This window comes from Rattus norvegicus, chromosome 5, assembly GCF_021556685.1.
Source record: "Rattus norvegicus strain SHRSP/BbbUtx chromosome 5, alternate assembly SHRSP_T2T, whole genome shotgun sequence".
Classification (NCBI taxonomy): Eukaryota; Metazoa; Chordata; class Mammalia; order Rodentia; family Muridae; genus Rattus; species Rattus norvegicus.
This window is the reverse complement of record NC_141538.1, coordinates 145,107,444-145,126,646: the sequence shown is the minus strand read 5'-3', so window position 1 is coordinate 145,126,646 and position 19,203 is coordinate 145,107,444. Positions and strand designations below refer to the sequence as shown.

The window sequence follows — 19,203 nt, the reverse complement described above, 5'->3', positions numbered from 1 at the left end:
CAGGAGGCAGAGGCCAGAGGAGCTCTGAGTTCAAGGCCAGCCTGGTCTACAGAGAGAGTTCCAAGACAGCCAGGTCTACACAGAGAAAGCATTTCCCAGAGGGAAAAGAAAACTTGTTGATGTCAGTGCCAAGAAGGAAAGAGAAAATGGACCCTTCCCCTAACACATAAGTCCTGGGAAATGTTTGGGGTCCTCCAGACGTGGCTCTTAGAACAATGTAGAGTTTCTGAAGAGATTGTGCCCTAGGAAACATCAGTCACTACTGTAACCACTCCCACGGCTGAATTCTCCACCAACCCCAGTGCAAACTGCTATTTTCAGTCACTCCTACAAGATCAACTTGAAGCTGAAGCCTAATTTACCTGAAAGTGTAGTTCCCAGGGACGAGCTTACTTAGTTTTAGTATGGCTGTGTCTTCAGAGATCTTCTCTTCTCTCAGAGGTCCCTTAAGTTCCTCCCAGTGGTACTGGACAATTTTATCGTCATCTGTGCTCTCTGGATCACAAAGAAAATCGGTTCTAACAGAATGCCCGGCCTCGGCACTTACCCGGTTTACACGAACCAAGGGACCACTCAGAGAGCTCAAGCTGGAAAAACATGAAGTTAGACTCTCCAAAGCAGTTTCCCCACTGGGTCAGCTGGCCTCTAATGAATGCTCCTGTACGTTTCCTAAGGACTGTAACTTAGGAAATCTCAAGTTAAAATGCTACTGTATAAAAAGAAATCATTTTAAATACATAAAAATATATTGAAACCTCACTTAAAAGGAAATGCAAATTAAAACATCTCTTTGAGATACTATTTTTTAACCTAGCATACTGTTGGAAGAAAGGGTTCAGGCCATCAGGATGGCCCAGCAGACTTGCCACAAATCTGACCATCTGAGTCAATCCCCAGATCCCATGAGGAAGGCAAGAACTGACCACAAGTCACCCTCTGAACTCCAATAGGGGCGGCACCTTCCCATAGTACATACAATAAGAAATGCAATATAACAATCTTATGTTTCACAATATGGTAAAAGTATAGAGAAAAGGGGCCTCACATTAGCTGAATTGATAATAGCTCATTGCTCTATGTAAAGTACTTTGGCGACAAATATCTTTGCTCCTGCAATAATTCTAAAAATTTATCTTACAGATACACTTACTATTTGTGACAGTGCTGCTCATCATAAAAAGGAAAGCAATCTAAGTGGTCACCAGCACACACTGCAAACAAGCATGCAATCATTCCATGACACTGTACACTCCACAGAAGTTGTCTTTGAAAAGTGATATGCACTTCATGCCCTGATTAGAAAAATCCTCCATACACAGAGATGAGGCATCATAAATGAGTGCGTGCGTGTGGCTGTGTGAATAAGAAGAAAGATACTGCATGTGCAGTTTTCAAATAAGCGGAAAAACTCTGGGCAAGGACATGGGCAGCAATGCCATCGGCTCCCTGGAGCCTGGGAGACACTCCTTTCATGGTGTCTCTACATAATATTCAAATTCTACCCACTCCAAACTAAAAAGCAGCAAGTGTTATCCAAACCCTTCTCCCCTCCCTCTGACACCTTTATCCCCAGTCCCTTCCTCTCAGCAGAACCACTGACATAAAATGCTTAACCTTTTGAGTATCCTGTGCCAGAGTAGGGCTACCTCAACCAAAAAACCATGTCAGCCAAGACAGGCAGCATGGTGGGGATGAGCAGATCAGAGGGCAGGACTGAACCTACCTGAGCACTTGGGATCGGGCCTAGGGACTAAGCCACGCCTTGTGCTTGTAAAAGACTACAGCACTGAGCTATGCCCACGCCCACAGCTCCAGAAACCTCAGTCCATGGTCTCTTTATTAAAGAGGGGGGTGGAGAAGGGGCGGCTCAGGAGCACATCCTGCTCCTCCAGAGGACCAGACTCCCGTTTCCAACCCATGCGTAGCAGCTCACAACCATCTGTAACTCTGGCTCTATCTAGGGGATGGGATGACTCTGGTGTCCTTGAGCACCTGCACTCTCATGTGTGCATGCGCACGCACGCGCGCTCACACACACGCACACCATGCGTAATTAAAATAACAAAAATAAATCTTCAAAAATCATTAAAACAAAACCAAAAGGAACATAGTCCCAGGCAGGGTGTACAGTGAGCCTCTTCAAGAGGCTGATGACAGCCTTTGTGCAGAGATATCTCTGAATATCCCTAGGCAGCCCTCTTGGTTACTGATGTAACTTGATTTCTACAATCAAGAAAGGAAATATCTAAGCAAATATGAAAACCAGCCACTTTCAACCAAAAGTAATTCTAACTGTATGCCCAATTCTGTTTTCTCTGAGTAGAAATGTTACTTCAAGCAAGATTTTAACTGTGGCCTGACTGGGAAATTTCTAATCAGTTGCTCTGCCTGGCTGACCTTCAGGTAACACAGTTAAACACTGATCTAAATAGATCATGGATGCGGCTAGCCTGGGAGCTCGCAGAGACCACATTCCACAGCGCTTAGGTACTCACGGCTGCCATCGATGATGGTAGAGGTGGTTGGCAGCGAGATCTCCTGGAACTGAGGTGATACCACGGCAACGGGAGGCCGATTCTTACGGGGCTCTTCGAGAAAATGACACAAAAAGAAATTGGGAGAGAAAACTTAAAATTGTAAGAGGGGTAGAGTATGTCTGTGTTGATTACAAATTAATAGTTTCACATAGGGTTTCTCTGTGTAGCCCTGGCTGTCCCAAAACTTGCTCTGTAGACCAGGCTGCCCTGGTAATGTGAGACACCTGGTCGGGCCTGTTCCAAACCTGACTGTTCCTAAGACCATGCTAGCACTGAGCCTGCCAGCTATGTAGCCTGGACTGATCTTCAACTCACAACTTCCTGAGAGCCAGACTGAAATAAATGCATCGCTACATGGCCCCATGTGTTCTTTCAGTGCTCACGTGTACCAAGCTTACAAAAAGTTCCATGGGTACCAATCACTACTTCCGTTGAGCTCAGCTAGAGGTGGACAAGAAATGAATGAGCACTGAAACTCTAGCAAGTGAAGCATCCTTCGGCACAAGCCTGCTGGAGATGCAGTGACCTCTCAACTGTCGGAGACGGCAGTGTACCACAAGCCCTCTAGTCCACCTGAGTGCCAGATGCAAGGCTGCTCAATTCTCGTTGACAGGCGACCAGATGGTCTCCATGCTGAGCCTAAGTACACACTTGCCCTTTGTGTTTCTCCTGTCCTGCTGAGCATGGCACTGACCTCACCATGCTATCAGCACCTCTCCACTGAGCTCCTCCTAGTCTGCGGCTCACACACTCAGTGTCTGGTGAAGCTTGTTTTAGGTTTGGAGCTCAGGAAATGAAAACATGTAGTGCCAACACAAGAAGAAGGTGGCACTGATCTGTGTCAGAACAAGGACCTATCTCCAGCTTCTAGAAATGTCTGTCCAAGCACAATCCAGTGCCTCGCTGGTCTCCTGTCCTCTACCAACAGGCTGCTTTTAAAGGAACCATAGTATGGATTCAGGATTGAGTTTCCAATATGGGAGAGAACTGGTAGTTTTCAGCAAGGAGCTCTGACTTCTGGAAGTCACTTAGCCAGCTCTCCTATGTGATGCTCCAGAGCTTCCAGGTTTCTTACGTTTCTTAGTCAAAACACAACATCTCCCAGCTCTGTCCACGTGGGGGTAGACAGGTCATTGCTCTGGTCTTAGGGTACAGACCAGTGACTACTGCTCCTGGGCTCAGCACAATGTACTTTGCTGCAATTGCTATGCTGGACTAGGAATTGCCCAGTAAATAGGATACGCCCCCCACCCTCACCCCCACCAAAGAATAGGGGTCTATTCTTTGACAGAGGTCAAAGCTCTGTGGCAGTTACCTGGCTTCACTGTCACATTCACGTAGCCTTCCCCATGGGCATTCTGGCCATCCACAATCACCTTGAATTCATAGAGGCCTGGAGTCAGCTGACAAGGGAAGACAAGGTCCTTTAGATGACCACAAGGGCCGAGCACCTGAACCTTCCCTGCTGAGCCTGCATTCTTTTCTTGCCCTATTCTCAAAGTGGAAACAAGTGCACTAGCTAAAGGATTAGAGATGGGTTATATTAATAAGAAACAGCTTTTTTAAAAAAAAAAAAGTGATTCTTATTACTGGCTGCATTTAGAACAGAAAGGTTTCAATTTCCCTATACTCTGATTTTCTTCTCAGAGGAACCACTAAGGACCCAACAACCCCACTTCACCGTTATCAAACTTAAAATCATGTCTTCATAGAAAAACATCTTATTAAAAATAGAAACAACAAATGGGGAGTGGAAGTGCTGGAGGGATGGCTAAGTAGTTAAACGCAGACTGCTCTTCCAGAACCTGAGTTCAATTCCCAGCACCCACATGGCAGCTCACAACTGTCTGTTAACTCTAGTTCCAGGGGATCGCACAACCTCTTCTGGCCTCCTTGGGTACCAGCATGCAAGTGATATGCATACAAACATACATACATACATACATACACACACACACACACACAGGCAAATCCCCCATATATAGAAAAAACAGCTTTAAAAAGAAAACAAAAAACAAATTGGCTGGCAATGGTGGCTCACACCTTTAATCCCAGCATCAGGAGGCAGAAGCAGGTAGATCTCTCAGTTCAAGGATAGCATGGTCTACAGAGTGAGTCCTAGGACAGCAAGAGCTACACAAAGAAACTCTTATCTCTAAAAACCAGCAAAAAAAAAAAAAAAAAAAAAGCAATCAAGCAAACAGACAGACAACTAACTAGTTCTTGAAATCTGATTTTCCCTTCCGTTTCTGCTGACTGTAGAAACAATACAAAGAGGGAGCACAGTAAAGCCACCATGATGTCACCATCTCACCATGCTGGTGTCTACTGTTGTCTCCTCCAACCCTTGGTCACAAACATAAATCAGTTTTATCCAGATTGTTTCTTTACTTTCTTCTGTTGTTGTGTTTGGTTAGTTGGTTTGGTCTGTCTTTTTGAGATGGGGTTTCTCTATGTAGCCCTGGCTGTCCTTAAACTCACTGTGTAGACCAGACTGGCGTCAAGCACACAGACACCTCTGCCTCTGCCTTCCAAGTGATTAAAGGCATGTACCAGCACCCCTGGCTTCAGCTTGCTCCCTCAGAGCCAGTCACAAACCTGTCACTATCCCAGCCAAACTTCATTGGTGTTGGGGTCTAGCTAAAAAATTAAGGTATCGTACTTTTTATTGTTCTTTATTCCCTTCATTAGCATAAGTAATGCTCGTGGTTATGATAAAATCTCTCTAACATTCATTCATTTCAATGACTACGGAACAGTACATGAATATATGTATCATAATCCACACAACATTCCACATTGTTAGATCCTTGGGTCGCTTCCAAGTTCTTCCTGTTATGATTAAAGTGAACATCATGAGAAGAAAATAAAGATTTTCTTTTTTCCATCTTTTTTGGATGAATACTAATCAGCCCACCTCCCCTGCAAAGCTTTGTCCCCAGCCTTCCCACTCTGCCTTGCTCCTGCCTTGACCTCTGCCTTCCGAGCTTTGAGAACGGCATCCCCTGAATCCTGAGCTTACTCCACAGGCTCGCCCTGGCCCACCTTAGCTGGACCACAGCTTCAGTTTTAGACAGATACACGAATTGATCTCTTGAACCAGATTCATCTCCTAGTCTCTAGTCCTTTCCTCCAGCTGCCAAGATCAAGTCCACCCAGTGCCTCATACGGACCACAAATCACAGCTTTAAATGAATGAATCATCCGTAAATCTCCTTCAAACATGAGCTCCCCCTTGTGTCTCATTCTCCCAGCATTCCCACCCAGCATCTCAGGTCCATCCACTTGCTCTCACCCAGACTGCCAGTGACTTGGTTCTCCATCCACTCCTCACAGCGGTTGGGAATGAAAGCGTGGCCTCAGAGGCGGAAGGTTCTAGATACGACCAGCCACTTTATGGCTTTGCAAACTCTGGCCAAGCCATTTCCTTTTTAAATATTTCTATTTTTATTTGTAAAACAGAAATTAATACCTATTATCTTGAGATTTTATGTCAATAAAAAGTAATCATTAAGTAACACAACTAACAATATGTCTGCTACATGGTCTGAACAGAATAGATTGCTTCCTGTTTTAATTTTTTATTCAGGATATTATCATTTTCTACCTACATTTGTCAATAGATTTTGTACTCTTCTTCCCACTTTGAATCTTATTTCCACCAACCTGTGGAAGGCCATATTTCTTAACTGAAAATCTGAACGTGTCTCTCACAGGTTCTCTGCTCTATAGGAAGACTCAGTAATAAAGCCAACAAGATGGCCAGCAGGTAAAGGTACCTTGTAGCCATACACATAAAATAAACACTAATGAAGAAATTCAAAGGCGTTCAAATCTCTGCCTCCAGGATCTGCCTCTCTTTTCACATGCTGGACCGTGCAGCAGTCCTTCCTCCACGGTTCTGCCTCGGAGAGTTCTGGCCCAGCGCTTCTTTGCTAGAGTAGTGTCCTTCTACCCTTTACTAGGAAGCAGGCCCCTGTCATGACCCAAGTAAGTTACCTCTAAGATACACTGTAAGCCACAGACCTTCAGGTGCCCCATCACTGACCACGAACCCTCTGTTGTTCTTACCACTTCTGGGGCACTGAAACTCTACTGTTCTTCACTATGAAGGTTATGACTTTGGCCAGATGTGGTGGTGCACACCTTTAGTCCCAGGCCTCCAGAGGCAAAGGCAAGGGGACCTCTGAGTTTGAGGACAGCCTGGTCTATAGAGAGACTATGATAGTTCGCTGGGAAATCCTGACTGGCTGCCACAGCATGCGATGACCTGCCGCTGGATGCAGGAAGTGCTGGGCCAAAGAACATGAAGACTTATTCTCATAAGTGCTCTGGATTCCCAGGGACTACACTAGCAGATAGACCACGTGCACACAAATAACCTCGCTCATCTCTGGAGTTCTGAAGTGTGTGTGCCACCTCACAGAGCTGCTGAATGTGTATTTTCAGCCATCACTGCCATACTGGTACAGTCTTCTCACCAGCAATGAAATTTGAGAATTATATGCTAAACAAACACTGGCTGTCCGCCATGGCGACTTTCCGAAGGCTTCACAACTGAAAGACTGCTCCCAACTTCAGTGTGAACAGGAAACCCGGTTTTCACTCTGTTTCAGAAAATCACCTCCTCTCCCCTTGCCCTGTGAGTGAACAGAGGCAGACTCACCTTGGACAGTTGGAGGCTCTGGGAATGTTTCCTCTCCACCTCTCCACTGTAGTCTGTGGGATGAGTGATCAGCTGCCAGTCGTAGGTGTAGGTTTCTCCTACAGAAGGGCAGTGAGAGAAACCATGCAAACATGCACCTACACACAAAGCCTGCCAATAAACTCCTCTAAATCCTGACAAAGCCTGAGTTTTCAGACTCTAACCCGAGGTCTGGAGGGAAGCCAAACCGTTTCCTGAGAGGGTTCTGTTGAGTCAGCTACAGCCAGGGCCTCTTTCCTTCTCTGGACAGTGCTCTTTCTGCCCCATACCTACCTTGGGCCATCTTCAAAAAAAAAGGTTGTTCACGGTGTGTCTCACTTAAAATACACGCCCTACCAAGCGCTACAGATGAACTCATTGGGAACAAAGGTCATTTTCTTACAAAACTTCTTTTGCAACAAAGAACAGCAATGACTTCTAAATAACATGGTTCAAAAATAGCTTTTTACAGAGCGCTAACAATGCTCGTCTAGCTGAGGTCATCACACCCTGGTGAGTTAAAAGAGCTACTTCATTCCTGCTGAGCTAAATAACACACTGCAGAAGATGGAAGGGCATGGCCCATTTAAAACAGGCCTCACTGAAATTAATTAAGATCAAATGAAGCATTAAATGGTCCTCGTCTGCAGCTTAGACTATCTCTGCATAGCTTGAAGAGGATCCTGGTATCCACGTGGAATCCCCCAGGAAAGGGACTTAAACTGGAGACAAATGCATTTCTAGGCAGGAAAGGGTGGGATGAGGTAGCAGGGTTAGTTCCCACTCACTGAGAGAGAAAACAAGTTCCACTGCGTAGCAGACCTCAGCCGAATGGTTACTTAATGAGCTCGATACTGAATTCAGTGCCCAAAGCCTAGTCCTCCAAAACCTGAGAAGCGACCTTTACTCTGTCAGCCTTCCTCCACAAAACCAGCACAGTTTTGGCCTGGTGTCATCTCTAGCTATTCTCATAGGCATGTACAAAAGTCAAGTATGAAGGCAGAGAAGCAATAACCAGGACTCATGCTAAGAGATAATTCTTCAAACTGCAATAAAAAAATCCCCACACAGCAAACACATTCACAGAGGTCTGGGAACTGATAATTTTATTAAAAAATTTTATAAAAATGTTATCAAAAGCTAAAAAGAGACTTCAAAGAAAGGATGATATCCCTACTCAGAGTATGCACCTTAGGCAGAAATCCACCCTTGGGTAGGAATGGACATGCACACAGGACAGACGTATAGACAGAAGGTTGACGGTTCATCTAGGGCAGGGGTTTTGAAACCGCAACCTTAACCTGACAGAGATGCTAGTGGGTGGACCGCCACAGGGCAGGGGAGGATGGAGACCACTATGAAGAGCGAGGTCTTGCCTCAGTGGCCCCAACTTTTAAAGTATAATCATCCACTTCAGAGAACCAAAGAACCTGTTCAGGGAGTTTGAAAGAAATGTGAGTTTTGGAATGCTGACCTGCAACATGACAATAACTCAGAGATATGTGCACAAATACAAGATGGGGGAGGTCCTCCAGAGCAGGGCCTGACTTCCACAGCAGAGCAGAGCGGGAAGCAAGCCCTGCCTAAGGAAGTGCTTTTCCCACCTCCATCTTCAAGGGTGACTCAGTTACTTCAACTAAACACTCAAGGAGGCAGTTGGTGGAGCTCTTCACTCCCGTAACTTCAGACCTCGTGCCTGCCTCTAATCCCAGCGTGTGGGAGGCAGAAGCAGGCCGATCTCTAGGAGTTCAAAACTACTCTGGTCTACAGAGGGAGTTTCAGGACAGCCAAAGCTAGACAGAAAAATCTTCTTTCAACAACAACAAACAAACAAACAAATGACAAGGCAGGAGGGATGAATAGCTCATTTCTTAAAAAATCAAATGTACAAAAAAAAAAAATCCAACCCAGGCATAAAACATCCAGGAAATCTGGGACACTATGAAAAGATCAAATCTATGGATGACAGACAGAGGAAAGAGAAGAATCCCAGGTCAAATGCACAGAAGAGTTGGAAGAGGGACTGCATGGAAAAATCTTTTTAGTTGAAAAAAGAAACTGGAGTGAATTGACAGGGAGATGTCATTTCAAGAGCAATGATGCACAGTGGAGCGGGGATCCAGCTCTGGGAAAGTGTACTCTGCACAAACGCTCCTACAGTAAGAACGCTGAATTCCACCAGGCACACGACTTTGAGCGGAGAACTCAGGAAGCAGAGGAAGGTGAATCTCAATGAGTTCAAGGCCAACCAGGCCCACACAGTGAGGCTCTGTCTCAAAAACAACAAAGAATACATTTTGTAAAAAATGCTTCCATTATTTTTAACTGATGTGGGGTACATGCACCAGACAATAGAGCTGGAGCTGCAAGCGGTTATGACCTACCAGTGTGGGTGCTGAGAATTGAGCTCAGGTCCTCTGGACAAGCAGAACATGTTCCTAAACACTGAGCAGTGCCTCCAGACCCAACAACAAGACTAGTGAATCAGAAACACCCAAATATAAGACAGAAGGGCTTGCCTGAAAGAGGACACACACTTTACTTGGTCAGCCTTTAGTATAAGTAACACAAATACAAACCAACCACTTCCAATGCTCAACTCCTATCGGAGGTCTTAAGAGATTATGTTTGTTCTCTGAATCAAATTTGGTATATTAAAATACATTTAAAAGATGAACTGGGGGACTGGAGAGATGGCTCAGTGGTTAAGAGCACTGGCTGCTCTTCCAGAGGTCCTGAGTTCAAATCCCAGCACCCACATGGTGGCTCACAACCATCTGTAATGAGATCTGATGCCCTCTTCTGGTGTGTCTGAAAACAGTGACAGTGTGCTTTCATTTTAAAAAAAAAAGAAAGAAGGAAAAGAAAGAAAGAAATGGATGCTAATACTACAAGTACAGTAAATTTATCACCAACTCATTTATATAACTTACAAATATAAATTTCATGTGCCATGTTGAAATTTGTACTTTTTCTTTAAAATCTTTTTGTTAAATTTACCTCTCAGGGTTGGGGATTTAGCTCAGTGGTAGAGCACTTGCCTAGCAAGCACAAGGCCCTGGGTTCGGTCCCCAGCTCCGAAAGAAAAAAAAATTTACCTCTCCACTGTGTATGTATGTGTACCTCTCCACTGTGTATGAATGTGTGTATGTATGTGTATGTGTTGTGTGTCTCTGTGTGTGTCTGTGTGTGTGTGTCTTGTGTGTGTGTGTTTGTATCTCTGTGTGTGTCTGTGTATGTGTGTCTGTGCGTGTGTCTGTGTGTCTGTGTGTGTGTGTCTTGTGTGTGTGTTTGTGTCTGTGTGTGTTTGTGTGTCTGTGTGTGTTTGTGTGTGTGTCTGTGTTTGTGTGTATTGTTTGTATGCGGAGGTCATTGGACAATGTGTAGGTGTTAGGTCTCTCCTTTTACCGTGTGGGCTACGGGACTTGAACTTGGGTTATCAGGCTTGGCAAGACCCACTATTCACTGAACCATCTTACCAGCCCTGACTTTTAAGACTTTTTTTTAAAAAAATGTATGAACATTGGTGTTCTGACTACATGTCTGTGTGAGGTTGGCTCCACTGGAGCTTGAGCCACAATTGTGAGTCACCATGTGGTTGCTGGGAACTGAACCCAGGGACTCTGGAAGAGCAGTGATGCTCTTAACCGCTGAGCCGTCTCTCCAGCCCCCAGTCCTGACTCACAAATCTATGTTAGCAGTGTTCTTGAATACTTTCGAGTCCTGCACCTCATATTACAGCTGTCAGGTAAAATAAACAGTCAATCTGAATTTCAGTTCCTTCATCTTCTCCCAGCCAAGTGTTTGAGCACTGAGTTACATCCCAGCCTTGCTGTTCTTGTGTATACAAACAACACAATCTTATATAAAAGATTAACACTGCCTTGACCCTAGGAGCATTGCAGATGTGGCTGCTGTGTCACCCGTGCATCAGTAGGTGGCAGAAAGGACAGAGGCTGTGTCTACACTGAGTGTTCTGACCTGTGAACCTCTGACCGATTAGAGCCTAACATTCCCTGAAGGAAAGCGAGCCTGAGAGGACCACCAGTCAGGAGTCACGCAGGCCTGGGGGGGCAGACCATGCCTATGATGACCCCTGCCCAGTGCCATAATGCACAGGTGGAACTTAGCACTCCTAAGATCACTCCTAAGAGGATCCTAGACACTCAGAGACCCTGGGAGCCACCAAGAGGAGCAAGTAAGTGTGGAGAAATGGAAGAGAGAGAAAGAGAAGCAGACAGTGTGGCACAACGAAGAGAGGCAGAACTGGAGGCCCGAGGGTAGTAGAGAACACCCCGATGTGAGTAGCCGGTGATGCCACCTGGGACCATGCTGGGGTCCTGGCCAGTGCTGACACTGGGAGCCACATCTGGGTCTGTGGCCCTGCAGCAGCAGGGGTCTGTTACCACCAAAGCCCAGGGACATGTTGATGTCTGAGGCTGTACGAACTGGTCCTACCCCTCACCTAGGCCTCCTGGGAGAGCTTGTCATGTCCCTCACTTGCTGCAGCACTCAGGAGGCCCTGCACCTCACCCGGGCAGCACGGTAGAGATGGCCCTGGTATAGGGGTTGCTGGTAAGCCAAGCAGGAGAGCAGGAGAGCCAGTGGCTGACACGTCCAGATGAGACCCTTCATGCCCTCTTGGCTTTGAATTGGCCCAGCCCAACATCTACCCTGTGGATAAACTGCTAGAGCGCATGAAGAGCCCAGTCTTACAGGTCCAAAACTACAGGCTCTCCATGACACAGGGCAACAACAGGATCTCTGAGAGGAGTCCCAGTGAGGATCTGGTATTGATAATGTAGCAGAAGCCAGAGGCCTCGAACCAGACCAACGCATTGGAATGAACATTTGCAAGCAAAGTGTGGACAAATGGGTATACTGTGGGACACACTGTGACATACTACGGCTTCCACGAGATTTTTTTTCTCTTTTTTTGGGGGGGGAGTGGTTTGCAAGGATTGAGGGTAAGTATGAGGGGAGGGGGACATGAGTGGGTTTGGAGTTCATGATGTGAAGTTCAGATAGAACTAATTAAAGGTTTTTTAAAATAAAAAAAAAAGATGCTTACTAAAGAGCATCAGCTAGGCATGAACAAGGTCACATGTATAATGTTACCCTTTAAGATAGCAGTGCCTTGGGGCTGGGGATTTAGCTCAGCGGTAGAGCGCTTGCCTAGGAAGCGCAAGGCCCTGGGTTCGGTCCCCAGCTCCGAAAAAAAGACCAAAAAAAAAAAAAAAAAGATAGCAGTGCCTTGTCAGGAGTAATTTGCTTAAATAATTAAGCTAATGATTGAGTGCATTAGGATTGGACACAGGCTTGACATGAAAGCCTACAGGACCAGGCTGGAGGGGTAGCTCTATGGCAAAGCACTCATCTAGCTTATGTGGAACCCGGCACTGCTGGTTACACAGAGCATCTGATCTCCAGCTGGGCAGAACACTGCCTGCTGTGCCCCTGCAGATGTGTGCCCATGCAGATGTGTGCCCATGCAGATGTGTGCCCGCATGTACATCCCATCCTCACGGGGCTATCACAAAAGCAAATGAACGGAGGCCGTACATACCAATGCAAACTGAAATGCTGCCCAGAAAGGACATCTTACCTGGCTCTGGTTCTGGGAGAGCGAAGGCGTTTAACTGAACTTCATTCTTAGGCAGGGTGATCTGGACGCTCTTCCCAGCAGACACCACCAGTTCCTTTACCACTGGAACAAAGGCGCAGCAGCGTGCTCAGCAGCACGTCTGGACTACAAGTGTCCCCTTCCTGAGTCACCCTCAGCCACCATCTTCACCTGCTACTTGTCTAGTCTCTAATTCCACTTTCCCATTGGAAACGGGTCTCTCAAGGTCATCAGGGAGCTGCTGCTTAGCGGGTCTAAAGAGGAGTGTTAACCCCACCTCTCTGGCCCTGGCCCTAACCCCTTCCTGCTCACTGCCCACCTAGAAGCACTTCACGGCAACACCAGATTCAGTGCTGATTCTCTCCACTGTGCTCCACCTAAGGTGGCTCTCCAGACCCAGTGCTCTGTATACACTACTTGCCAAAGAGTTCAAATTCTGTTTCAATGACACTTTTACTGGGTGAATGCTTTTTAAATAAGATATAAAATATCAGGGCTGGAGAGATGGCTCAGTGGTTAAGAGCACTGTCTGGGGAGGGGGAGGGGTTAGGGGGATGTTGGCCCAGAAACCGGGAAAGGTAATAACAATCAAAATGTAAATAAGAAATACTCAAGTTAATAAAGAAAAAAAAAAAGAGCACTGGCTGCTCTTCCAGAGGACCTGAGTTCAAATCCCAGCAACCATATGATGGTCACAACCATCTGTAATGGGATCTGATGCCCTCTTCTGGTATGTCTGAAGACAGCTACAGTGTACTTATATACATTAAATAAATAAAATCTTTAAAAAAAAAGATATAAAATATCAGAGGCAGAAGTCAGTCAGAAGGCTTGCCTTTCTTTTGCAATTGCTACAACTACTGACTCATTGTTCAAAGTCAATGAAGTCAACATTATCCCCAGATTCTAAATCCCTCTCCCCCTTGTGCCCCTCTCACTCCAGACCACCCAGTCTCGCTATGATACGTACATCAATCTTTCTAAATGCCCACAGTGCTACTCTCCTCCTTGAGCCATGGCTCCGACACTATTTGCCCCCTATCTCCTATGTGTTTGAGTTTCTCAACACTGGCATTATTGATATTTTGTACCCAATAATTGTTGAGGGCTGGGGAAAGCAGACAGTTCAGACAACAGAAAACTAATGGATTCAGTCTTATTCCTCTGGCAATACTTGTTTACTTGATATGAGGCCTCAATTCTGGAAGACCTTACAGCAAACGACAGGCTGGTCAGCTCATATTTCGAGGCTGGGGTGGAAAGGGCTTCCTGGACAAATGGGAAGCTTGAGACTTCTCTGCCTCTGCTAGGGAACATTGCACTTAGAGGAAAATGAAACCATCCTTTATGAAAGCTGCAGCCTACAGCTGTCCCAGGAGAGGGAATAAAAGCTCTCTGGTATAACTCTAAAGGGTTGGGGGAGGAGAAAAGAAGAAAGGAAGCCACTATACTCAGAGAAAGTATAAATGACCAAAACTAGCTAGTCAATACAGCACAAGGCGAAGCCTTCAGTCCCACAGACGATCTGCAGGCATTTGCCTGAACACAGAAATCACATGCTGCTTCAGGACTGGACTGTCTCCATGTCATGTTCTACTAGCAAAGGAGACCCTGGGAAATGGAGAATGGCAAAAACTGTGATCACTGGCTTTGCTTTGCCCCTAACATTTTTGGGGTCACCCACGAGCCAGGGATGAACTATCTCCTCCTACTACCTCAGCTCTGCCCCATAAAGCAGACTTGTTAAGGAAGCTCTGGGTCTAAGCTCCTTTCATGGTTGCTTTGGAAATAAAAGATGTTCCAAGAATCAAGCCGGCAAATGCTTGACCCACAGCCAGGCCTCTGGGAGGCAGACGGGTGTACCAGGGCTAGGCCCTGCTTCATTAGTTAAGGGCCACTCATCCAATCTTCCCCACTATGGTCTTGCCTGTTTGTTTTAGATGGTCTCAGGTAGCTCGGGCTGATCCCAAACTGACAGACAAGGATGACTTGAACTCGTGCTTTCCTGCCTCCACCCCCAGGATAACAAGTGCGCACCAGCAAATCTCATGCCTTTAGGTTCCGCAGAATCTGAGAAAATAAGCTCCCCCAAGTCCCTCAAGTTGGGCAGCTGCTGACTTAGGGCTCCACAGCCCACAGTATCAGAGGCTCAGACAGGACTATTTTGTTCCTAACGTCCAGCAGTCAGGCCTCTGCTCTTCTGTAACAGTAACATTGTAGTCGAACACTCCACATGCTCTCCTCTCCAGGAAGAGCTGAGGACTTACCTGGGCGCGGTGCCGAGGTGCTCTGGGAAGAGGTCTGGGCCGTGGGGGTGGCAGAGCTGTAGGAGGGGGCCACTGGAAGAGGGGTGTCAGTTGGACTGTGCTCAGTGCTTTTTACTTGCTGAGTACTAGATGCAAGAGTGAAGTGCCCGGATGGTTCAGTAGGGATGGACACGTTCTTGGGCCACTCAGGAGTCTGTGTAGTGTGGTTACTGGTGAAGGAACTGGGAACTGTAATGGTTTTGCGGACCTAAAAAAAATATGAAAGATGAATTGTAGCAAGCAAGAACCAGATTCCCAGGGCCAGCTGGGCTCATAAATGATACCAGACATTGAAGAAATTAATCTTACCACTGAAATTCAAATAGTATTAACGTTTGCAGATAAAGACTCCTTGGCAGAATTTTGCCAGACATGTGTAAGCCCTGGGTTTGGTCCCTAGAACCACAAATTAAATACAAAAAGCAATAGAATCTTCTCTTTTCATACAAAACGTTTCTTTATCTGGGCATGGTGACTCCCACCTATAATTCTAGCACTCAGAAAGCTGAGGCTAGCTTGGGTTATGGAGTGAGAGCCTGTCTCAAAACAAAGAAACATGATTTTCTTTAAAACAAAATAATCCGGGAGCTGAAGCAACAGCTCGGCGGTTAGAGCACTAGCAGCTCTCTTTAAGGAGCCTCACTGGCCAGCATCTAGGATCACATGCAGAGAATGGCAGGAGCGGGTTTCTGTCTAGAGGTCATGTTGCACTGCTGGGGTTTGAAGAAATACAGGGACAACAAGAACACCACCACATTCAACCAAATGAGGAACACAGAATAGCTAAGCCAGGGTCAGGGTAAGGACTCTTACGAATCCATTTTCCAGAAATATAATTCATATAACATAAACTCACACATCAGAAGAACACGAGGTCAATTTTTGGCAAATGTCCACACCCACATGACAACAACCTAGAGACAGAATGTTGCCATTAGCCCCAAGATTTGCTGCTGTCCTCACTAACTTCCTGCCTCCTCCAGACTCAGGCAGCCAGTGACTTATTTTCTGTCACAGTAAGACTCGTTTGGGTTTTCTTACACTTTTTATAAAAGAAACCATGTGTATTCTATTTTTATCTCTAGCTGTGTTCGTTCCACATGGTTTTGAGATTTGTCCATGGCACTGAATGTATCGGTCGTCCATTGGTTTAATTATTACTGAGTAGCATTCCACTACAGAGATGCATCGACATTTATTCCCATTCACTTGAGAGAGATTTAGGTTGCTTTCAGCCCCCAGGTATGACAAATAAAACTGTTATGAATGTTTGGATACATATATTTGGATACAAACAGGTTTTAATTTTTTGTGATTTTGAGACAGGGTCTCATGTAGCCCTGGATGTCCTAGAACTCTAGATACATAGACCGGGTTGGCTATGAACTCAGAGAGATCTGCCTGCCTCTGCCTTTGCTTCCAGAATGCAGAGATTAAGGATGAGTGCCACCATGTGGGCCCTATTTTCATAGATTAGTATTTAGGGGTAGAGCTGGGCTTCCCGACACTGAATTACTGGGTGAGTCGCTGTGCCTGCTGACATTCCCACAGCAGAGAGCAGCAGTACCAGGCCACAGCCTCCCCGGCTTGGTGCTCCTGCACTTTACCCTGCCTTTCCAGTGGCTGGGACAGGAGCTCGATGTGCATCTCACTAACGATGGAGAACAAACTTCCTGTGCTGCCCACCGGTCACTTTCCCTTTGGTGAGGTCTACTCAAATCTTTGTCCATTTAAGGCTTTATTACAGTACAATTGACTCGTACACACAATTTAATATTTAAATTTGATATTTGATATTTAATGTTTACACTTGGTCAGGTTTAGACAGATATGAACACCTATGAATCATCTATTCAAATGAGCACTACCTTTCACTTCCAAAGACCCTCTTGTTCCTTTGAAATCCCTCTCCCTCCCCACCTACATTCTCCCCAAGCAGCTCCCTGTATAGACTGTCCCTAGAAGTCATTTTCCATGTCCTAGAACATGGATGGAATGCTAGGTTCCTGCCTCGGCTTCCGGAGAGAGTGCACCCTAGCTCAGAGAATTCTCCTGCCCCTTTGCTCCTCCTCTTTATTCTTCTTTCAATCCCCCCCCCGCCCCCCACACCCCCCTCCCCGTCTTCAGTGGTAAGGAACAAACCCAGAGCCTTGCCAGTCTACAAGTTTCTGAGAACACTGTGGAGTGTCCCTGCTGATAGGGGCATTCCAGGCATCCCATGACCTTACCAAACTTTGCTATGGATGACTTTTTTGAAGGTGGGAGCTTGGAAAGAACAACAGCAACAACAACAACAACAACACCCCATGGTTTTCCCTGGTGATTTCCTTCCTTTTTCTTTTTTTTCGGAGCTGGGGACCGAACCCAGGGCCTTGCGCTTCCTAGGCAAGCGCTCTACCACTGAGCTAAATCCCCAGCCCCTGGTGATTTCCTAAGGATTAAAGTTGAACATCTGCTGTATATTTGCTAGAGACCTGAACAGTGGCCTTGCTGGGCATCTGCTCAGTGGGTTACTAAGCTTCTAGTTGTGATACATCTTCTGGTAAGTTTAGGTCCCCTAACTTTGTTGCCTTTTTTCCAAAATTGTTTTTTGTTAAATACTAATGCAGCTGGGCTGTATTAGTTTCCTAGGGCAGCTAGGAACAATTTACCATAAATTTAGTAGTTAAAACAATAGACTTTTCTAGGCATGCTAACACATGCCTTCAACCCCAGCACTCAGGAGGTAGAGACAGGCAGATTCCTTGCCGACTTTCCACATGTCCATAATGAATTTTGTCACTTTCTACTATCCTCTCCCATCCCCCTCCCTCTTCCATTGAAACCCTTTTCCTAACAAGTCCCTATCCCACTTCCATGTCATTTCCCATTGAGTTGACTGTGCTTGATTGCATGGTCACAGCTCAGCAGCAACTTATGGAGCATGGGCAACGATCAGTGGATTGGGATAAGGAAGCAGTGCCCCATCCTCCAGTGACCACTGACTGCCATAGTTCCTTAAAGAGGGGGCAGCCTCATGAGCCCCTCCTCTATACAGGACAGAATGGGGACAGGGCCAATCTTTTGCAGGCCTTAGGAACCACCACTGCAGTGAGTTAATGAGAGCAACTGTCACACTATGTCTAGAAGACACATTTCATCCACAGACTCTGTTCTCTGATATCTCAAAGCCTAAGTCTTCAGACGTTGACCACCTGCTTCCCCATGGTTAGGAGATGGACTTGGTCTAAAAGGCCAATTGACCTTAGACTCAACCTGGCACAGCCTGTCTTCTCAATGGGCCTCAGTCTTCCTCACTGCTTCGAGCCTCCTCACTCGGCCTCCTGCAGTCTTCCCGAGTGCTTCAGTCAGGGTTATAGCTTACAGTCAGGTCATGAGGCTCACCTTCTTTGTGGTTTATTGTTTTGCATTTTGTTGTTTCCTTAAAAGGTGGCCCTGCTAAATGTCTAAATAGTTTTACTGTGCACCCTGGCCCTGGCCACCATGAGACAATCAGGCTTTCCCTTGGCTCCCTCTCGTAGGGAGCCTGCTGGATGGTCTCAACATTTTTTTAAAGTGCAAATGAACACTTTATCACCTCTGATCTCTATCTTTCAAAATTAAACTTTCCTGTAGCTTCTATTTCTTCTGGGGTCTTTCTAGTTCCTTTATGTCCCTTTTCAAAAAAATAAAAAAATAAAGGCCGTCAGCACCATTATCTGCGAAGTTCAGGAGAGCACTTCACTCTGCCATCACCACTGGAGACCCCTCCTATGGGATGGATTTCAAAATATTGAAGATCTAATATGTGTAAAGCCAAATAGATTTGGGACTTGGGGAAAATGAGTCTGAGTGTTTTCCAGTGTCCCTGGCCTGACTGAAAGGCTGACTATACAGTAATGTCAAAAACCAAGACAGAACACAGGAAGCTAGCAGGCAAGTTGTGTTAGACACGAAGTCTGCACCAGCTCTGGGACCAGCAGTAGAGACTCAGAGCTGAACTCGCATTCCCAGGCAGTGGCTGGAGCTGTAGGAAAAGGAAAACTACAATAAAAAGCATATGAACAAAGAAAA

The 19,203-nt window shown here is 46.0% G+C and overlaps 1 protein-coding gene and 1 non-coding gene across 5 annotated transcripts in view; one reads left to right on the top strand and one right to left on the bottom strand.

Moving 5' to 3' along the window:
- Positions 1 to 19,203, bottom strand: part of Kiaa0319l (KIAA0319 like) — a 92,895-nt gene that overhangs the window by 21,325 nt on the left and 52,367 nt on the right. For all 4 annotated transcript variants that reach the window (XM_087659907.1, XM_087659908.1, NM_001159655.4 and 1 more), the window contains 6 exon segments: positions 15,112 to 15,358; positions 12,827 to 12,928; positions 7,204 to 7,301; positions 3,853 to 3,940; positions 2,496 to 2,588; positions 363 to 495 (listed from right to left, as the gene is read on the bottom strand). In XM_087659907.1, coding sequence (XP_087516033.1) covers positions 363 to 495; positions 2,496 to 2,588; positions 3,853 to 3,940; positions 7,204 to 7,301; positions 12,827 to 12,928; positions 15,112 to 15,358 — 761 coding nt within the window.
- Positions 11,105 to 11,235, top strand: LOC120103305 (small nucleolar RNA SNORA17). Its single transcript, XR_015621591.1, has one exon. It is a non-coding gene; the product is annotated as a small nucleolar RNA SNORA17 (small nucleolar RNA).